At 47.4% G+C, this 17,361-nt stretch overlaps 1 protein-coding gene across 2 annotated transcripts in view; it reads right to left on the bottom strand.

The window, feature by feature from the left end:
- Positions 1 to 4,996, bottom strand: part of SLC27A2 (solute carrier family 27 member 2) — a gene marked incomplete at both ends in the record, with an annotated part of 42,501 nt that extends 37,505 nt beyond the window's left edge. For both annotated transcript variants that reach the window (XM_084239739.1, XM_084239740.1), the window contains one exon: positions 4,519 to 4,996. In XM_084239739.1, coding sequence (XP_084095865.1) covers positions 4,519 to 4,996 — 478 coding nt within the window. The remainder of the gene's footprint in view (positions 1 to 4,518) is intronic.
- Positions 4,997 to 17,361: the final 12,365 nt, after the last annotated feature.

Raw genomic sequence — 17,361 nt, 5'->3', positions numbered from 1 at the left:
AATTCTAAGCCTTTGAGACAATCAAAGTGTACAGAAGCAACTATTCTCACCCCTTGGGCAACCCAGAGAAACAACAGGAGGTAAATTGATAAATTTTGTTGAAAGTAGGTCTAATCTTATTTTTCACAACCTTCCAAAACCAGCTCAACGGTAATCTGGAACATTTTATAACCTCTCTGAATCTTGGCCTTGCAACTGAGTATCTCTGACTAATTATATGGCTTATAAGAGTAGTACATGCTCTTGGGAGACTTGCATGGTTATGTTGAGTCAGGCAATGCAGACCTGGCCAATGAGCTGATGAAGATCTGGGTTATTCTCCCAGTAGAAGAGCTAGTTTAGTGATGAGCTTAAAGCTAATGTAAGTGGATACAAAGCAAACTGACCAATTTGGGGTCTCGTTTGGATGCTTTATAAAATACCCTATGTTGTATGAAATTAAATATGCTTTCCTCATAATCTATGTTTGGGAAGATGCTCAGAAAACTACCAGCCCAATAAGTTGGTTTCTATCAACTACAACACTGACATAGGTTCAAATTGCAAAAGGCAATTTTTCCATGTGATTACTTATGTCATATCCTTCTATGGACAAGGATCCTAAAAGGGACTACAGAGAGAAAATCACATGCTATGGAGATGGGTACTTATGTTTGATTCAGGGAAGAATTGTGAGGCCGACTTTCTGTAAGGATAGTAAATTCTTTAGGAGTAACTAGGTACTGAAATTCCTGATAGGGTAAAATTCTTGTAAGTTTTATGATGAGTCCCCAAATTTATAACAACTGGATCAATCCCATGATAATCCAATGCCACTGTGCTGGTTCTTTAATACACTCCAGAATTTCACAGACAGTTGGAACTCAAGAACTCTTACTAGGGGGCCTCCCCTGGTGGTGCAGTGGTTGAGTCCTGGGCTGCAAAGCTGCCCGCAGGGTCTGCAGTGCCTGTTCGATCCCTGGCAGCCAGACATCTCCTGCTGCGCCCGCTGCTCCCCTCAACAGTGTATTTCTTAGTCAGTCTGCGTGTTCTGTTCCCCACTCTGGCTCTGGTGAATTCTCTCACCCTCCTGCACTTCTGACTGTATCCAGTGCTTGTATAAATAAATAAATCTTAAAAAAAAGCAAACAAACAAAACTCTTACTAGGCCACAAAACTTGAGGCTAAAATCAAAGCACAGAATCAAACCCTGTTGAAATGTCACCCTTAAGTATTTCTAAAGCCTCTCTCCTTTATGTACATGTTCGGATAATGCAATAGAATACAAAGTGCCCTGGAAGTCAGACAGAAAATTGGCATCTGCCCCAGTATTCCATTGCTAACTAGCTGCGTAACTCTACACACTTGATATCACGTCTCTAGGTCTTTGTTCAACTACAAAACAAGTGGAAGCTAGACTGATGGTTTCTCAAAGCCTAGTCTTCAGATCATTTGCTTCACATTCACCTGGAAGTGGGGTGGGGTAGGCTTGTTATAAAATACACATTTCTGGACCCCACTAGAGTTCGTGTGAACTAGTGTTTTGGGGGAATGGGGAATCTATTTTTAAAAAATCAACTTCCCAGGGCCTCCCTGGTGGCGCAGCGGTTGAGCACTGGGTTGCGAAGCTGCCCGCAGCCTCTGCAGCGCAGGTTCAATCCCCGGCTGCTCCCCGGCCACCGGAGGAGGGTCCCACATGGCGCGCAGACCTCTCCTGCCGCCCGCTGCTCCCCTCAGCAGTGTACTTCGGTCCTTCTGCCTGCCCTGCTCCCTGCTCTGGCTCTGGTGAATTCTCTCACCCTCCCGCACTTCTGACTGTACCCAGTGCTTGTATAAATAAATAATCTTTAAAAAAAAAATCAACTTCCCAGGTGCTTCTTATGTTCGTAAAGTTTCCTTTTTTAATTTTTTACTGAAATATCACACACTCAGTAAAGTTGGAGAACTTTAGCATTAGAATACTGCTAAGATTCACTCAACTTTAAAAGAATTCTAAGAATCAGGCCATTTGACACATAGGCACAGTCACTAAGTAGGTAACTTTGGACTCTGCTACCCCCTTTGTAGTAAGTTTCAGGTCAGAGCATAATTCTGCATGGTGTGCAATGTTCTCTCTGTGATTTGGATAAACAATGTTTTTCAAACGCGCAGCACCTTTCAAAGGTCAGTTTACTGCCTGAGAGTGCTGTAAGCCCAATGGAAAGTCGGGTTCACATTTGATCTGGATGTTCGAATTTCATTATACTCTCCATGTACATGGGCCTAACCATAATGCTCCACAACAGAAGACTGTTGTCTGGATGAGAAAGGAGATATCTGATTATATTTCTGACTGGATTATAGAACCAAATTCTATTATAGTTGTTTAAACCCAAGCTCTTATGTCAATAAAACTCCCAGTCCTTGATCTCTCTCACAGGGGGTTTGAAATACAACACAGGTAAGTAGTATTTAACTGCCTCCCTGGTACAAAGATCACTGAGCTAACAACTCCCCTCTGAATCAATGGGTAAAGTAATAGATTAAGTAATGGATTTAAAAGAATCTTCCAGTTACTATGTGAAGAACTTGTCTCTTTTCCTAGGCAACCAGAAATTATTGGGAATTTTCTATATAGGATCGACCCTTCAAATAACTTGGCTGCCTTTAAAAATGTCCCCCTGCTTTTGCACTTTTATGCAATGCCTTCATTTTTTGGATTATTTATCTTATGCCACATGAAACAGGTATATAATTTGTCTGATTTCTCACAAGTGAATAGAAATCTCCTCTTTCTGTGGCCACAGGTAAACTGCTTAGCTCGTTATGAAATGGAGGGTGGGGGTAAGGGGATGGGAAGCTGATGGATGACTGATCCTTTCCAGATCTACAACATCTTACAGTCATAGAGCAGATGGCAGCATAATGCAGGGAAAGAGGATGGACTCTGAAGTTGGATAGATGCAGTTTGCAACTTTATTTTTTTTTTAAAAGAGGCATGTATTTTTATTTATTTATGATTTTTTTATTTATTTGTTTGTTTGTTTTGTTTATACATGCACTGGGTACAGTCAGAAGCGCTGGAGGGTGAGAGAATTCACCAGAGCCAGAGCGGGGGAGCAGAGCAGGCAGAAGGACCGAAGTACACTGCTGAGGGGAGCAGCGGGCGGCAGGAGAGGTCTGCGCGCCATGTGGGACCCTCCTCCCATGGCCGGGGAGCAGCTGGGGATCGAACAGGTGCCATAGTGGCCGCGGGCAGCTTCGCAACCCAGTGCTCAACCGCTGTGCCATCGGGGAGGCCCGCAGTTTGCAACTTTAAATCTCAGTTTCCTTAATTTTATTAGAGGGTAATGACAAGCATTCAGGATAATAAAAGCTTTCAGCATAGGGCTTGTCATAGAAGTCATTTCAAAAAGGAGTCTTCCTGGATCCCTATGCCTTCACCATGGCTTTCAGGACATGGTTAGACCTCCTCTTACTGGGACAGTGAGAAGTAAGCCCTAGTCCTTATTCAAGTGAAGAGACAAGCTTTCGAGAAGGGAAAACCAGTAGCCCTATGAATAACAGGTGCATGGTTTCTTCCCAGCCTGGTCACTACTGCAGCGTGAAGTTACCATTTCAGAATTTGTTGGCATGTGACAGAAGTAACCGCAGAACCAAAGGTCACTACAAGGTGCAACTGGTCTCTTAAGGGCACTACAACAGGTCCCCAAAGTCTTCTCCCTGGGGGTCAGTTGGAGGTCACCTTTTCTGTGCATTGAGAATCCAGGGAGGAGAGAGCTGGAGGTACCCTTGAAGACAACCTCATTAAAGAGGAGGAAACCAAGGAACAGAGAGGGGAAGAGCCTTTCCTCTGATCAAGGCGCTGAGGTGAGAACAGTCTCTCTGGAGCCACTGGAGTTCACAGTCAAGATCCTCATTTTAATGCAGATGTCAGTACTGGTTAAGGGCTCTGACTCTGGAGGTAAATAACCCTGGTAAGTTCTTCCGCCAGCTGGGGCATAAGGCTTTACCTCTGGGACCTTAGTGATCTCAGTTATAAAGGCAACTATAGGACCTCCCTGGTGGCTCAAGGGTTAAGACGCAACCTAGGAAGCTAACTGCAGCCACTGCAGCACCAGTTCAATTCCCGGCTGGCCAGGGTGCAACCCACATAGCGCAGCAGACCTCTCCTGACTCCCCGGCTGCTCCCCTCAGCAGTGCACGTCAGTCAATCTGTTTTGTTCCTCACTCTGTCTCTGGTGAATCCTCTCACCCCCCCACACATCTGGCCTGTACCCCAGCTCTTGTATGCATAAATAAATAAATCTAAAAAAAAATAAAGTCAACTATAAACCTTACCTGTTAGGATTCAAAACAACACTGCATGTGCTTAATTCCGTGTCTGGCATATATCACATCAGGCAGTTTAAATATCATTAATTAGTCTCATCACCTCTCTCCTGCTATACATCCAGGTCGGATCTGAACCTCCCTCTCCAACCCCCTCCACTACTACGTGACAGGTTCTTTAAGGCCTGGAGGAGCCCACTGCCTTGGCGCTTAGGTCCTCGAACTCACCCTGCGCGACCAGTAGCACCTTCGCACCGGAGCACTGAAAGCAGTGCAGCAGGGACTTCGTGCGAATGTTGTAGTTGAGGCACGCCATGGCACAGCCCAGCTTGACAATCCCCAGCCAGAGCCACACGTAGGCGGGCTCATTGCCCATGAAGATCGCCACACAGTCTCCTTGGCGCAGGCCGAGGAGGTCGCGCAGCGCGCGGGCCACCTGGTTGCTGCGCCGGTCCACCTGCGCATAGGTGAGCGTCTCGTCGCGGAAGAGCAGAAAAGGCTTGTGCGGGGTCTGGCGCGCCTTCTCCTGGAAGACATGCAGGAAAGTGCGCACCGGCCGCCGCTGCCCATAGCTGCGCGCTCGTCGCGCCACGCCCGCCACCCGCAGAAAGTAGCGCACGTCTTGGAAGAAGTACGGACAGCAGAAGTTCACCAGCAGCGGCACGAGCAGCAGCCCCGCCACGGCCGTGTAGATGGCGGGCAACATAATAGTGGCGGGACCCCCTGTCCCCTCGAGGGCAGAGGGCGCGCTCCGGGCGTGCAGCGCGGCGGCTGGACGGGCTCCGGGCAGAGGCGGCGGGTGAGCTGCGCGGGGGCGCACGGCGAGGTTGGGGCGACCGCTAAGTGTCTGGGCGGCCCGCACCACCCCTCTCGCGCAGGTGAAGTGAGGTGTGGGCTGCAGGGGTTCCGGGCGAGACCGGCCGGCTGAGCCCGCCCTTCCCGGGGGAGCGGCCACCTGCACCCAGGCCCGCCCCTGCGGTCCTCTCCAGGCGCTTCTGCTTCTCGCGGGTCTCGCCGAGCGCCCCGCCCCAGCCTGGAGCTCCCGGGTCAGATGTGACCGCGCACTCTTGGGGGCCGAAGCACTTCACCGCATCCAGGCCACAGTTCACTTGTCAAAATGGTGATGCTAAAACGCGCTAAGCGGATATCCAGATTAGAGGAGATAATGCAGGGGTGGGCTATGGTTCCTTATTGCCACCGCTAAGACTGCCCCATAGAGGCAACTTATTGTCAATGAAGTGCCTTAAATATACGAGACAGTCTTAGTTACTAGTAGGGGCTGCCCGGTGCCACTGCCAAATCGATATCCCGTCTGCCCTTCTAAGTCCCCCGGGCTTTCTACCTGTTTCTCTTTGTTTCTCAGCTTTGCTTCCCGACCCGATCCCCCGCCCAGCCCCAGCCCAATTGCCAGGAGGTCTCCCGTGGCAAGACTGAACAAAAGCGCTAGCGATGTCATCCCTGTTTACCTCAGCCCCTGGGCGGTGGGTGGGGACTGGACCCTCTGGACTCAGTCCCTGGGCGGTGGGTGGGGACTGGACCCTCTGGACTCAGCCCTTGGGCGGTGGGTGGGGACAGGACCCTCTGGACACAGCCCCTGGGCGGTGGGTGGGGACAGGACCCTCTGGACTCAGCCCTTGGACGGTGGGGGTGTGGGGACAGGACCCTCTGGACTCAACCCTTGGACGGTGGGGGGGGGGACAGGACCCTCTGGACTCAGCCCCTGGGCGGTGTGGGGGGGACAGGACCCTCTGGACTCAGTCCCTGGGCGGTGGGTGGGGACTGGACCCTCTGGACTCAGCCCCTGGGCGGTGGGTGGGGACAGGACCCTCTGGACTCAACCCTTGGACGGTGGGGGGGGGGACAGGACCCTCTGGACTCAGCCCCTGGGCGGTGGGGGGGACAGGACACTCTGGGCTGGCCTTATCCTGTGCCAGCTGGCCCACCTTTGGCGTGCAGCAGCACCGCCTTTCACCACATGAAATCAAGCTCTGGCGATATTTGTTTTACTATTTTTGTTTGAGATTTGTTTTAATACTTTTCTTCTGTTAAGTGATCCCGGTTCCCCGTATGCTGAAAATTTTTAAGCATTGCCCGTCCAATTCAACACACATTTTCTAAGTGGCCTACGGAGAATAGGACAATACAGAGGAAATGAAGGAAGTGTTATTGGCATTTCTCAAAAGTAGTGTTTTTAGTGCTGCTTCTGTGGAGTAGAAGCTGCTTGCTACTGAGGGTCTAAGTAAAGCAGTATTTTACTTTCTTCTCCTCCTGTCTTCCCCTGATCATTCATCTTATTCTTTGGTGATAGCCACCAGTAATGAGTGCTTACTCCTGCCAAACACTCTGCAGGGAGTTCCCCCATATTATAGATTTCTGGAGCTGGAAGTCATCTAAAGGTCGCACTTTCTGTTCACTTACAGGAAAGGGAAGTGAGGACAGTCAGTGAGTAATGCATGCCTTTGGGACCTAGTATGTGTTCGTCCTGGCCCTCTCTTAGCACCCATATTAAGCTGCCCTCCTATTCTTTAGATTCTATAGTCTTTTTTTACTTAGCAATTAACTTTTTTTCTCTTTCACAATCTTCCCCTCCCTTGTTTTTTGGCCCCCCTTCTCTTATCCCTGAGATCTGCTCAAGCAACCCTTTTTTTTTTTTTTTTTTTTTTATCTTTTTCCCAACCCCTTGATGGCTTATCTGGCTACTATCTGGTGACTGGTTGCATCATTTCTTTTTTTTAAAGATTTATTTATTTATTTATATAAGCACTGGGTACAGTCAGAAGCGCGGGAGGGTGAGAGAATTCACCAGAGCCAGAGCGGGGAGCAGAGCAGGCAGAAGGACCGAAGTACACTGCTGAGGGGAGCAGCGGGCGGCAGGAGAGGTCTGCGCGCCATGTGGGACCCTTGCCGGGAGCTGGGGATCGAACTGGCCCTGCAGAGGCTGTGGGCAGCTTCGCAGCCCAGTGCTCAACCGCTGTGCCACCAGGGGAGGCCCTGGTAGCATCATTTTCCTGGGAGCAGTTGGGGGCCTTTGTTATCCCCAAGGAGAAGGCAATAGTGTGAATCAAATAGGGGTCAGAACAGAAACCATTCTGGTGTGCACATCTTCTTTCATGTACCTCCTGCCTTGTCCTTAAACTGATGCTCTTCAGAGTATTAGATGACCATGAACACCCATTTTCTTCTCTCTTATTCTGAAGGTTTCTTTCTTTTTTTTCCTTAAAGATTTATTTATTTATACAAGAGCTGGGTTACAGGCCAGAGATGTGGGGGGTGAAAGGATTCACCAGAGACAGAATGAGGAACAGAACAAGCAGATCGACTGAAATACACTGCTGAGGGGAGCAGTGGGCAAGTCAGGAGAGGTCTGCTGTGCCATGTGTGTAGCTCCCTGGTAGGGGATCGAACTCATCATGCAGAGGCTTAGTAGGTTGCAGCTTAACCCTTGTGCCACCAGGGAGGCCCCTTGTTCTTTTTAAAACAATATTTGCTTCCCCACCCCCTCAGGTGTAGTCCCCATAGAGTTTCCTTCCCCGATGCACCTGTGCACCATCACCTCAGTCCCCTGTGCTCCTCCCTCCCTCCCTCTGATCCCTCTCCCACCTCCTTCCCTACAGGATATCTCTGATTTATAATTGTATGACAAGCTGTTTTGATAAACAGATCCAACTATCGATATGATGGGCTGTCCTGATGAAACAATTCACTTATGACTGTTTTGTTCAACTCACTATAAAACAGCCAGCTAGAAATGAGATGTTAGAACAATTTCTTCAGGATGATATATTCATCATTTTCACATTGCAGGCCAGCTATCTAAATAAATGTGCTTCTTATAAATTCAATTCCTATGTCTGCGTCTTGGCTTTTGGTAGTGACAGGCAGCAGGACCTGGCATTACCGATAACATTCTGGTGACTCCATGCCCTGGTAAGTCATTCTGCTGGCAGGGAATCCCGTTGGCTCCCTGACCTAGGGGGGGCTTGGGTTCTGGGCTAGCACATTCCTTAGCAGTGCTGCCAAGTGATTTCACTTAGGGACTCTCCCTATCTGGCTCCTAGGGGATACCTTTATCTTGGTTGTCACTTAATGTAGTGAGCCACTGTGCTTCCTAGTTTTTCTGGTTTCTCTAGATTTTTGTTCCTAGGCTATGGCAGATTTAGCCTCAAGCTTTTTAGGTACTCATCTTTCTGTCTGTCAGAACTGTTCTGTTTGGGAAATTTCTAGAATTGTTCTGCCTGGTATTTTTCTAGATCTGGCAATTTTCTAGAACTGTTCTGTCTGGTAATTTTTTTTTTTTAAAGATTTATTTATTTATGCAGGCCAGATGTACGGGATTGGGGGGTTTAGGAGGGGTGAGAGGATTTACCAGAGACACAGTGGGGAACAGACCAGGCAAACTGATGGAAATACACTGCTGAGGGGAGAAGTGGGTGAGACAGGAGAGGTCTGCTGCACCATGTGGGCACCTCCCTGGCAGGCGATTGAACTCATGCTGCAGTGGCTATGGATAGCTTCATAAGTTGCGTCTTAACCCTTTGCTCCACCAGGGAGGCCTTGCCTGGTAATTTTACAGAACATTTCTGTTAAAACAAACAAACAAACAAACAAACAAACAAACCAACTCTTAGGATGGGTGGTGTGCCCTCCATTCTGTTAACTACCCTCTGGGCGTATTTTGACAAACTGGTATAATTATGCTTATGATCCTATTGATAAGAATGATACTGTATTGCACTACTATTTGGCCTATGTATGAATTGGGTCTGGGGAAAGGCGGCCATTGAGTGGGATTCTAAATTATACTATTTTTCAGCTGGATTTATTTTGTAAGAGGACAGAAATGGGGAGAAGTTCCTATGTTAAAACTTGTAAGGCATTGCATAATCAGGATTCAGTTCTGGAAGGAGACAAACTAATGGTACAAATGGAACAGCTAGAAAGACCCTCAGGCTGCTGTGCACAGCTGGAGCCAGGAAGAGAGAGAGCAGGTGGATGCTGATGCCATCAAACTGACAGGGCTACGACTATCACCCCTTTCTTTCTGGCTGAAAAACCTACTCTCCGTGCTCTGGGTGACCATATAATACCAGGGAACATGAGGGTGAGGAAAGGTCTGGAATGGTGTCCCCCTTTCAAACCTGACAGAAAACTCATTTTGTTGGGAGTGTTGCCCAAACCCTGGTAGGGCAATTCCTGTTGAGAAAATTTGCCGTTGGAGTAGAAGAAAATGGCCAGCCATTAGGAGATTATTGGGCTCAGCTCATACTATTTCCCCCCCTCAGACCTTCTAAATTGGAAACACTCTGCGATATCCTATTGAGGTGCTCCCCCACCCTCCAGGAATAGTTGGTCTGGTCACAACTATCTTTGCTACCTTCTCCTGTAATTGGGTGGATATACAGGCTCTGCTTGCTATTCTCTTAACAGGAGATGGAAGGACACTGATACTGGATAAGGTTAGGAAAGAAGGTGAGAAAGTACATCAGGAAAATCCAAATGGAAATCTTCTATTGCAGGAGGCTGCTGTCCCATACGTTGAGCCTAACTGGTACCCAAAGGAGATGGGCTATCACGTCTGGAGAGGTATCAGAAATATATCTAGAGGGCCTCAAAAAGGGGGTACTAAAACAAAAAAGCTGAAACATGGTTCAAGAAGTCCAACTGAAGCTAGTGAGGATCCATCAGCATTTCTGGAATGGATCTACCAAGCCTGTCAGAAACATACTGATACTGAGCCTCAGGCCCTCCATAATATCAGAATGGTAAACACGACCTACATTTCCCACAGTGGCCCTGACATACAAAATAAATAATTACAGAAGGCGGAAGGAAACCTTGGCATGAATTACTCCCAGTTGGTACGTATAGCAAAGTATCCAAAATATTGCAAAGTCACAGGGGGCCACCATCTTTCTGGAACAGGCTAAAAGGTCAGAAGCAGGGGAAAGGTAACAGCAAGGCCCTGAAGATTAACCTGTGAGTTAATCTTTTATTGCAAAGAAACTGGGCACTGGAAAGCGGAATGCCCAAAGAGAAATCAGGACTGAAAGGGAAAGAAAAAGGAGAAACTGAGAGTCATGATGACTCAAGTAGCAGGGTCCCAGGAGGACAGAGGGGCCCAGAGGCTCCATAGATCAATCAACTGATCAGAGTTACCCCCCAGGAGCCTGGGGTAAAACTAACTGATGGGAGACGGGGGAGGGGTACACACGCCACACACTGCTCTCTCAGCAGTGTATTTTGGCAGATCTGCCTGTTCTGCTCCTCAATCTCTCCAGTGACTCCTCTCACCTTTCCACCCCTGCACCTCTGGCTTATGTCCCAGTTCTTGTATGCATAAATAAGTAAATCTTAAAAAAAAAAAAAAAAAAACACTTTCAGTGGATACAGAAACTACTTATTCAGTGCTAAATAAACCTATAATGCCGGGCCTCCCCGGTGGCACAGCGGATGAGCGCTGGAAGCTGCCCGCAGCCTCTGCAGCACCGGTTCGATCCCCGGCTGCTCCCCGGCCACCGGAGGAGGGTCCCACAGGGCGCGCAGACCTCTCCTGCCGCCCGCTGCTCCCCTCAGCAGTGTACTTAGTCACTCTGCCTGTTCTACTCTCCACTCTGGCTCTGGTGAATTCTCTCACCTTCCCGTGCTTCTGACTGTACCCAGTGCTTGTGTAAATAAATAAATAAATCTTTAAAAAAAAAACAACACGGGAAAAAAGCCACACAAATATACACAAAAATATTTAATTCATGTCAAAATACAACATTATGTTAGCATAAAAAATTAAAATATTTTTGAATGTAGAAAACATCTTTTGTTTGATTTATTTTATGATAGTTTAGAAATAGGCTCCATGTTTGTCCATTTGGAACAATAGATGTAAACAATAAACATAAATTTACATTAGAAATATAAATTCAACAGTGCAATGTGAAGCTGAGCCAAATCTTGGGCTATGAGATAATTTTGGTTTGTTTCAGCACTGAGATCTCAAACATGGAATTTTCCATCCTCTTATCCTTAGAGAAGCCTTCTGGTCCTCACCTCTCCCATGCCCTCACATCCACGGAGTCCACTTGCTACCTTCATCAAGATTCTAGTTCTTGGGGCCTCCCTGGTAGTGCAAGGAGTTAAGCACCGCACTATGAAGCAATCCGCAGCCTCTGCAGCACAAATTCGATCCCTGGCCGGCCAGGGAGCAACCCACATGGCACAGCAGACATCTCCTTACTCTCCCTCTGCTCCCCTCAGCAGTATACTTCGGTCAGTCTGCCTGTTCTGTTCCCCACTCTGTCTCTGGTGAGTCCTCTTACCCCCCACATCTCTGGCCTGAACTCCAGTTCTTATACGAATAAATAAATAAAACTAAAAAAAAAAAAGATTTAGTTCCTGCTGGTGGGAATGTAAACTGGTCCAGCCACTATGGAAAGCTGTGTGGAGTTTCCTCAAAACGTTAAAAATGGATCTACCATATGATCCAGCAGTACCACTCCTAGGAATCTACCCAAGGACACAGAAACACTAATTCCAAAGGAAACCTGCACTCTGATGTTTATTGCAGCACTATTTACAATGGCTAAGATATGGCAACAACCTAAATGATCTAAAACAGATGAATGGATCAAGATATGCTATATCTATACAATGGAATACTACTCAGTGATCAAAAAAGATAAACTCATGCCATTTGTGTAAACATAGATGAAGCTGGAAAGGATTATACAAAGTAAAATAAATCAGAAGGAGAAAGATAATATTAGATGGTTTCACTTCTATGTGGAATATAAATAAACCGAACTACAGGTCAAGAAAAAAGACAAAACTTGCAAGCTGACCATAGATCTGAGGCATCCAGCAGGGGAGCAAGAGGGGGGATCATAAGGGATGGACGAAATGGATCATGGGTACCATGGTGGTGGGAGTACTATGGGGATACCTGCGGGAGAAATGAAATAATGTCCCAAAATTAACAACGATATTGTTATAGGACAGGGAGAGGGGCAGCCCAAACCCCGCAAACCTGCCTATTCTAAATGGGTTCTGCCATCCGCCGCATCAACACAAAACATAGGAGACTTTAATGGGAAGGAACTTTAATAAAACTAGGAAACAATACAGGTAAGGCAAAGAGTCTAGTTTCTAAATGAAGCACCCAAAGTTACCCGTCCCCTCATGGGTAAAAGTCCATCCACATGGGATTGGCCCAGAGCAAAGCCCCAAAGCCTGCTACAAGTCTAAAGCATCTTCCAGTGGGGACCCACAGAAAAGGGTCACAAACAACCGGACAAGTCCAGAAGGAAAAGAGCAAAATCAACATCAAGATAAAAGCTGCCATTGTCACCTCCCCACGGGTCTCACCCACATCTGTGTCACCCAGTCCACGACCAAAAGACAAGCGCAGTTTCTTCACGTGTCTCTAGGCTCCATGCGCCTCCTCCAGGTCTCCTGGCTCCATCCTGCTTCCTTCCTCAGTCTCTTCTGCAGCTTCTCCTCTTCCTGCTCAGCTCCACCCTCCCTTGGGTGGGGCAGGGAACCTCCCCCTTTCCTGGGGACCACCCTGTTACAATATGAGAAAATGAATTTAAAAAATTCTTTGAAAAAAGGAAAATTTAAAGAAAGTCATACAAGAAAAAAAGGGGTTCTATTTCCTTCACCCAGTCCAGTCCCTTTGTGGCCTATCACTTCAGTACTGCCTCCTAGACTCCTCTTTTTCTTAAACTTCTTACCCAGAGTTTCTGGTTACGGCAAAGACTCATTCTCTCCTGTCCTATTCTGAAGCATCCAGGAAGAGTTCAGGGGTAGACATGATTAGTGGGGGTGCTTGCTCACACCTCCTGCTCTTTGCCAGGACTTCCCTGCTGCTTCAGCCCCCACTCGTCTATCTCTGCTGTCTACGATGTCTTCAAGTGGCCCTTCAGACCTTCCCCACTCCCTTCTAAGCCTTCATTCCTAGCCTCCAGTGTTTTTTCAAAGCAGGTGTTCTCCCTCCTACTGCACAGAGATGAAGTAGCCCAGCGGGTCTCAAACTTTGCAGGCATCGGAATTACCTCAAGTGCATGTAAAATCACAACTTACTGGGCTCCTCCTCCCGAATTTCCAATTCAACAAACCTGGGATTGGGTGGGGGGGCTGGAAGGGGCAAAAGAATTCACCTTTCCAAGAAGTCACCAGACAAAAATTGGTTCAGGGATTACACCCTGAGAGCTACCAATTTAGCCCAGTGGTTTCCAGGCTTCTCAGCAAAGACTCAGGACTTCTGGGAACGCCTTTGCTGAGATAGGGAAGGGGCTCTGGGACATGTAGCTCCAATTAGAGGCATTCCCTGGCTATCTAGTTTACATAATGGACTACCTTGTGCACCTCACATGAAAAAGGTGTTCTCCAAACTTTTTTTGAGAACCTCCAATGCATTCGAATCTATTCCTTATCATGAACGTATAAACCCAGCACATTCTTGGCTCTTTGTTGTTCCATGCCTGTTAGTTTTACCTTCCCAAATAGAATTCAATTTCCTGGACTCTAGTCCAAGCACCTCCCTCAACCCTCATCCCCTCAAAAGTATTCCTACAGAACATAAAGAGTGTCCCTAAAACATTCCTAATCATTCCTAAACATTCCTTCTGTAAGCTGAAACAGTGAAACATAGAAGCTACTACCATTCATTTATAAGGAAATATTTTTGGGTGTCTGCAGACCCCCACAATAATGTGCCAAAACATGCCAAACAACACATGAAAACTAAACTCATACTAATTTTTGGTAGAAGTGAGAAAGACGTGATAAATGCACACCCGTCTAATACAGCTCCGGGAAGGAACTGGGTGCTGCAAGGGTGCTGCAGCTCAGTGTCTGGATGGCTGCCGCTGCACAGACCAACCCTGACACGCAGAGCACGCTGAGCATGCCCACAAGCTTGGTGTTTTTTGACTTTTGTTGTAAAACCGAGGACACTCTTCAGATTTGTTTTGGCTGGGGAAAACAGGTACTGATGTAGGTCTTCCGTAAAAGCAAAGAGGCACCGTAGGGTAAGGTAAAAAGTAGCAGGCTTTTCTGCCCTCCTGCCATTAGGATAGATGAGGGAACCCTGTGGTCCTGAATGCATGCCTGATGGCGGGCACCTGGAGTAGGGTGTAGGGTGAATCCTATATGTAGATGGGATTCTCCTGGGCTTAGACTGGGCTTAAAAGGGCGATGTCAGGAGGACGCCAGCAGAAGCAGAGCACAGAAGCAGAACCATCAGAGAGCAAAGCAGCAGAGACCACCAGAGAATGCAGGAGAGCCCAGACAGAGTGAAGACTTGCTGGGGGCTGGGAGGCCTGCTGCTGTGTACCTGGTAAATCCCAGTAAAAGCCTGCAAAAGCCACTGAAGGCTCCTGCTTTACCTGGTCTCCTGGATTAGAAAACCTGCCCCGTCCCCATCCTGCCCCTTACAGGCACAATGTGAACTTTTTTTTTTTTTTTTAGAATATAAAAATAGTTTATTTTTATTTAGCGACCCTATACATTGTAAACTGTGAACTTTTTAAAAAAAAGATTTATTTATGCACACAAGAGCTGGGGTATAGGCCAGAGGTGTGGGGGGTGAGAGGATTCACCAGAGACAGAGTGGGGAACAGAACAGGAAGATTGACTGAAGTACACTGCTGAGGGGAGCAGCAGGTGAGCCAGGAGAGGTCTGCCCCATCATGTGGGCTGCTCCAGGCGGGGAGGGGGGGCTGGGGGGGATCGAACCCTGCTGCTCAGAGGTTGCAGACAGCCTCACAGGCTGAGTTCTAACCCCTTGTGCCACCAGGGAGGCCCACAATGTGAACTTTTGAAAAGCGGGAGATAACTGTCATGGGAAGCGGCATGAACTGGAAGCCAGAAGCTCCGGCTGACACAGCTGCGTGAGTTAACTGATCTCCTTAAGTGTCTTATGTTAACTTTGTAGGCCTTTGGAAGCATTGCAGGAACCATTGTAGACAAAATCATGCAGGGTATGAAGCCTGTTGTACTAAGTGTGATGTTACTTTGTACAAATAAGAATTTCGTGTGACTGACTCATTCAGTGGATTATGGAACTGTTAATTGACAGTTGGCTGCCACAAATCAATCACGTTTCTTGAAATGTGGTTGCCGGCTCTCCTACTGAATGCCTACCATGGTGGCATTTGTTTCTAGACAGAGAGGGAAGTGGTAGAGTTGCTGCAGAGAGTGTGTCCTAAGATTTGGCCTTCTTCTGAAGAATGAAGGAGACCAGGAACAACTGGTTGTTGGTGTCAGCTGGGCACTCCCATTTTTTATTTGGCACACAGGTTGTGCTTGCTAACTACCCGATCAAGATAAAACACAACTTGAGAAAGAGGCAGAAGCACTTGCTTTCATTGATTTGGTGTTGAGTTCTGATGAATGAATCCCATGTGATGATTATTTCTTCCAGTGCCAGTATTTGTGCTTCACAAAATTTGGTTTCTACTTGTTCAGCAGCATCCTACCACACCCCGTGGTGACTCCCCCTCCTGGCCACAGCTCACTCTTCTCTGTCCTGCAGGTGTTTGTTCCTTCTTTACTCCTGATCCCCTTGGTTGGTATTTTTTTTCCTGCTTTTGTAATGTCCTCTTGTCCTATCCTTAAATGTAAGTCTCTTATGGTTGTGTCTTCAGCTTTCTTCTCTCCAGCTCTTCCTCTCCCGGAGGCCTCATCTTTTCTTATTGACACTGAAGATGCCCAATTCTAAGCATTCAGCCCTAATCTCCTTCCTGAGCTCCAGCCCTGATTTGAAAACAATACACTGAGCACTTCCAGATGTAGTTACTTATTCAGTCATTCACTTTGTATTCATTTAGCACTTGTTGAGAATGTAGTAGGGAGAGGTAAGTAGGTCCTGTATGCATCTCAATTTCAGATAAGAGAATTGAGATTCAGGGAGGTTAACCTAAGTGCTGAAGATCACACAGAGGAAAAAAAAAGAGAATTTTTAAAGAAACAAAGGGGTAGAGAAAACCAAACCAATAACAAACACTTGACATATGCAAAACTGAGGCAACTGAAGGGAGTGGGGGAGAGAGGGGTGTAGTGGTGTTGTAGAGCAACCCCGATACAAAACGGGGTGCCTGACTCTGGGTCCTCACCCGCGCGCTTAAAAGGACTTATCAGTGCTCTACTGCAGGCTCACGTGAAAGGTTAATAAAAGGTTTATTTACAAGGGAAGGGGAAATGAGGAAATGTACAGCTCTGGGAGAAAAGTGGGAGACAAAGTTTTAAATGAGTCCTACCCGATCCGCCGATCAGGAATCCCAAAATGGCGCTCTCAGAGTTGGCCGCCAGCCAGGAGCGGTGAAGCCAGGAGGCGAGCGATCGCAAGCCAGAGAGCGAGCAAGGCCCACGTGTTTGGTTTTTATATCCAACCTGGCTGCCCAACTCCACCCTCAGGTCCCAGCCACCCTCCCCTTGGTGGTGATGGGATTTGTCTTTCCCAATGTCCTGATGGCTTTAGTCTGGAGTGGGGGTGGAGTCCACAAAGCCTGTATGAGATTATCTCAGGACATCCTTTCCCCCTAACAATTCCCCCCTTTCACTTTTTGCCACCATTTCCATGGTGATGAAGATCAAACATATGGATGCTGGGATATCTCAGGACATCCTTTCCCCCTAACAGTGGTATATGGGGGAGGTTTACTGGGGCTCTGGTGGCAGGCAAGGTGTGAAAGCACACATTTGTAGAGGTTTGAACCTATAACCCTTGAAACAAATACAATGTTGTAAACTAAACTAAATAAATAAATGATTTTTTAAGGGTGAAATTAAAAAAGCTGACACAGAGCAAGTAAATTGCAGTGCAGGGACTTTAACTTGAGCTTTCTGATGCCTAATTGACACTAGTATATAAAGTACAGAGGGTTGAAATGTGCCATTGTTGGGGGAAAAGGCAGTCCCAAAGCAAATTCCATATAGGCTTTGTGGACTCCACCCCCACCCCAGGTCAAAGCCAAAGACACTGGGAACTCCAAATCCTATCACCACCAAAGGGAAGGTGGCTGGGACCTGAGGGTGGGGTTAAGCAGCCAGGTGGATACAAAAGGCAGACACGTGGGC

Source organism: Talpa europaea, assembly GCF_964194135.1.
Source record: "Talpa europaea genome assembly, chromosome: 8".
NCBI classification, from domain to species: domain Eukaryota; kingdom Metazoa; phylum Chordata; class Mammalia; order Eulipotyphla; family Talpidae; genus Talpa; species Talpa europaea.
Note: the sequence above shows the minus strand (reverse complement) of the source record. Positions and strands in the feature narration are given on the sequence as shown.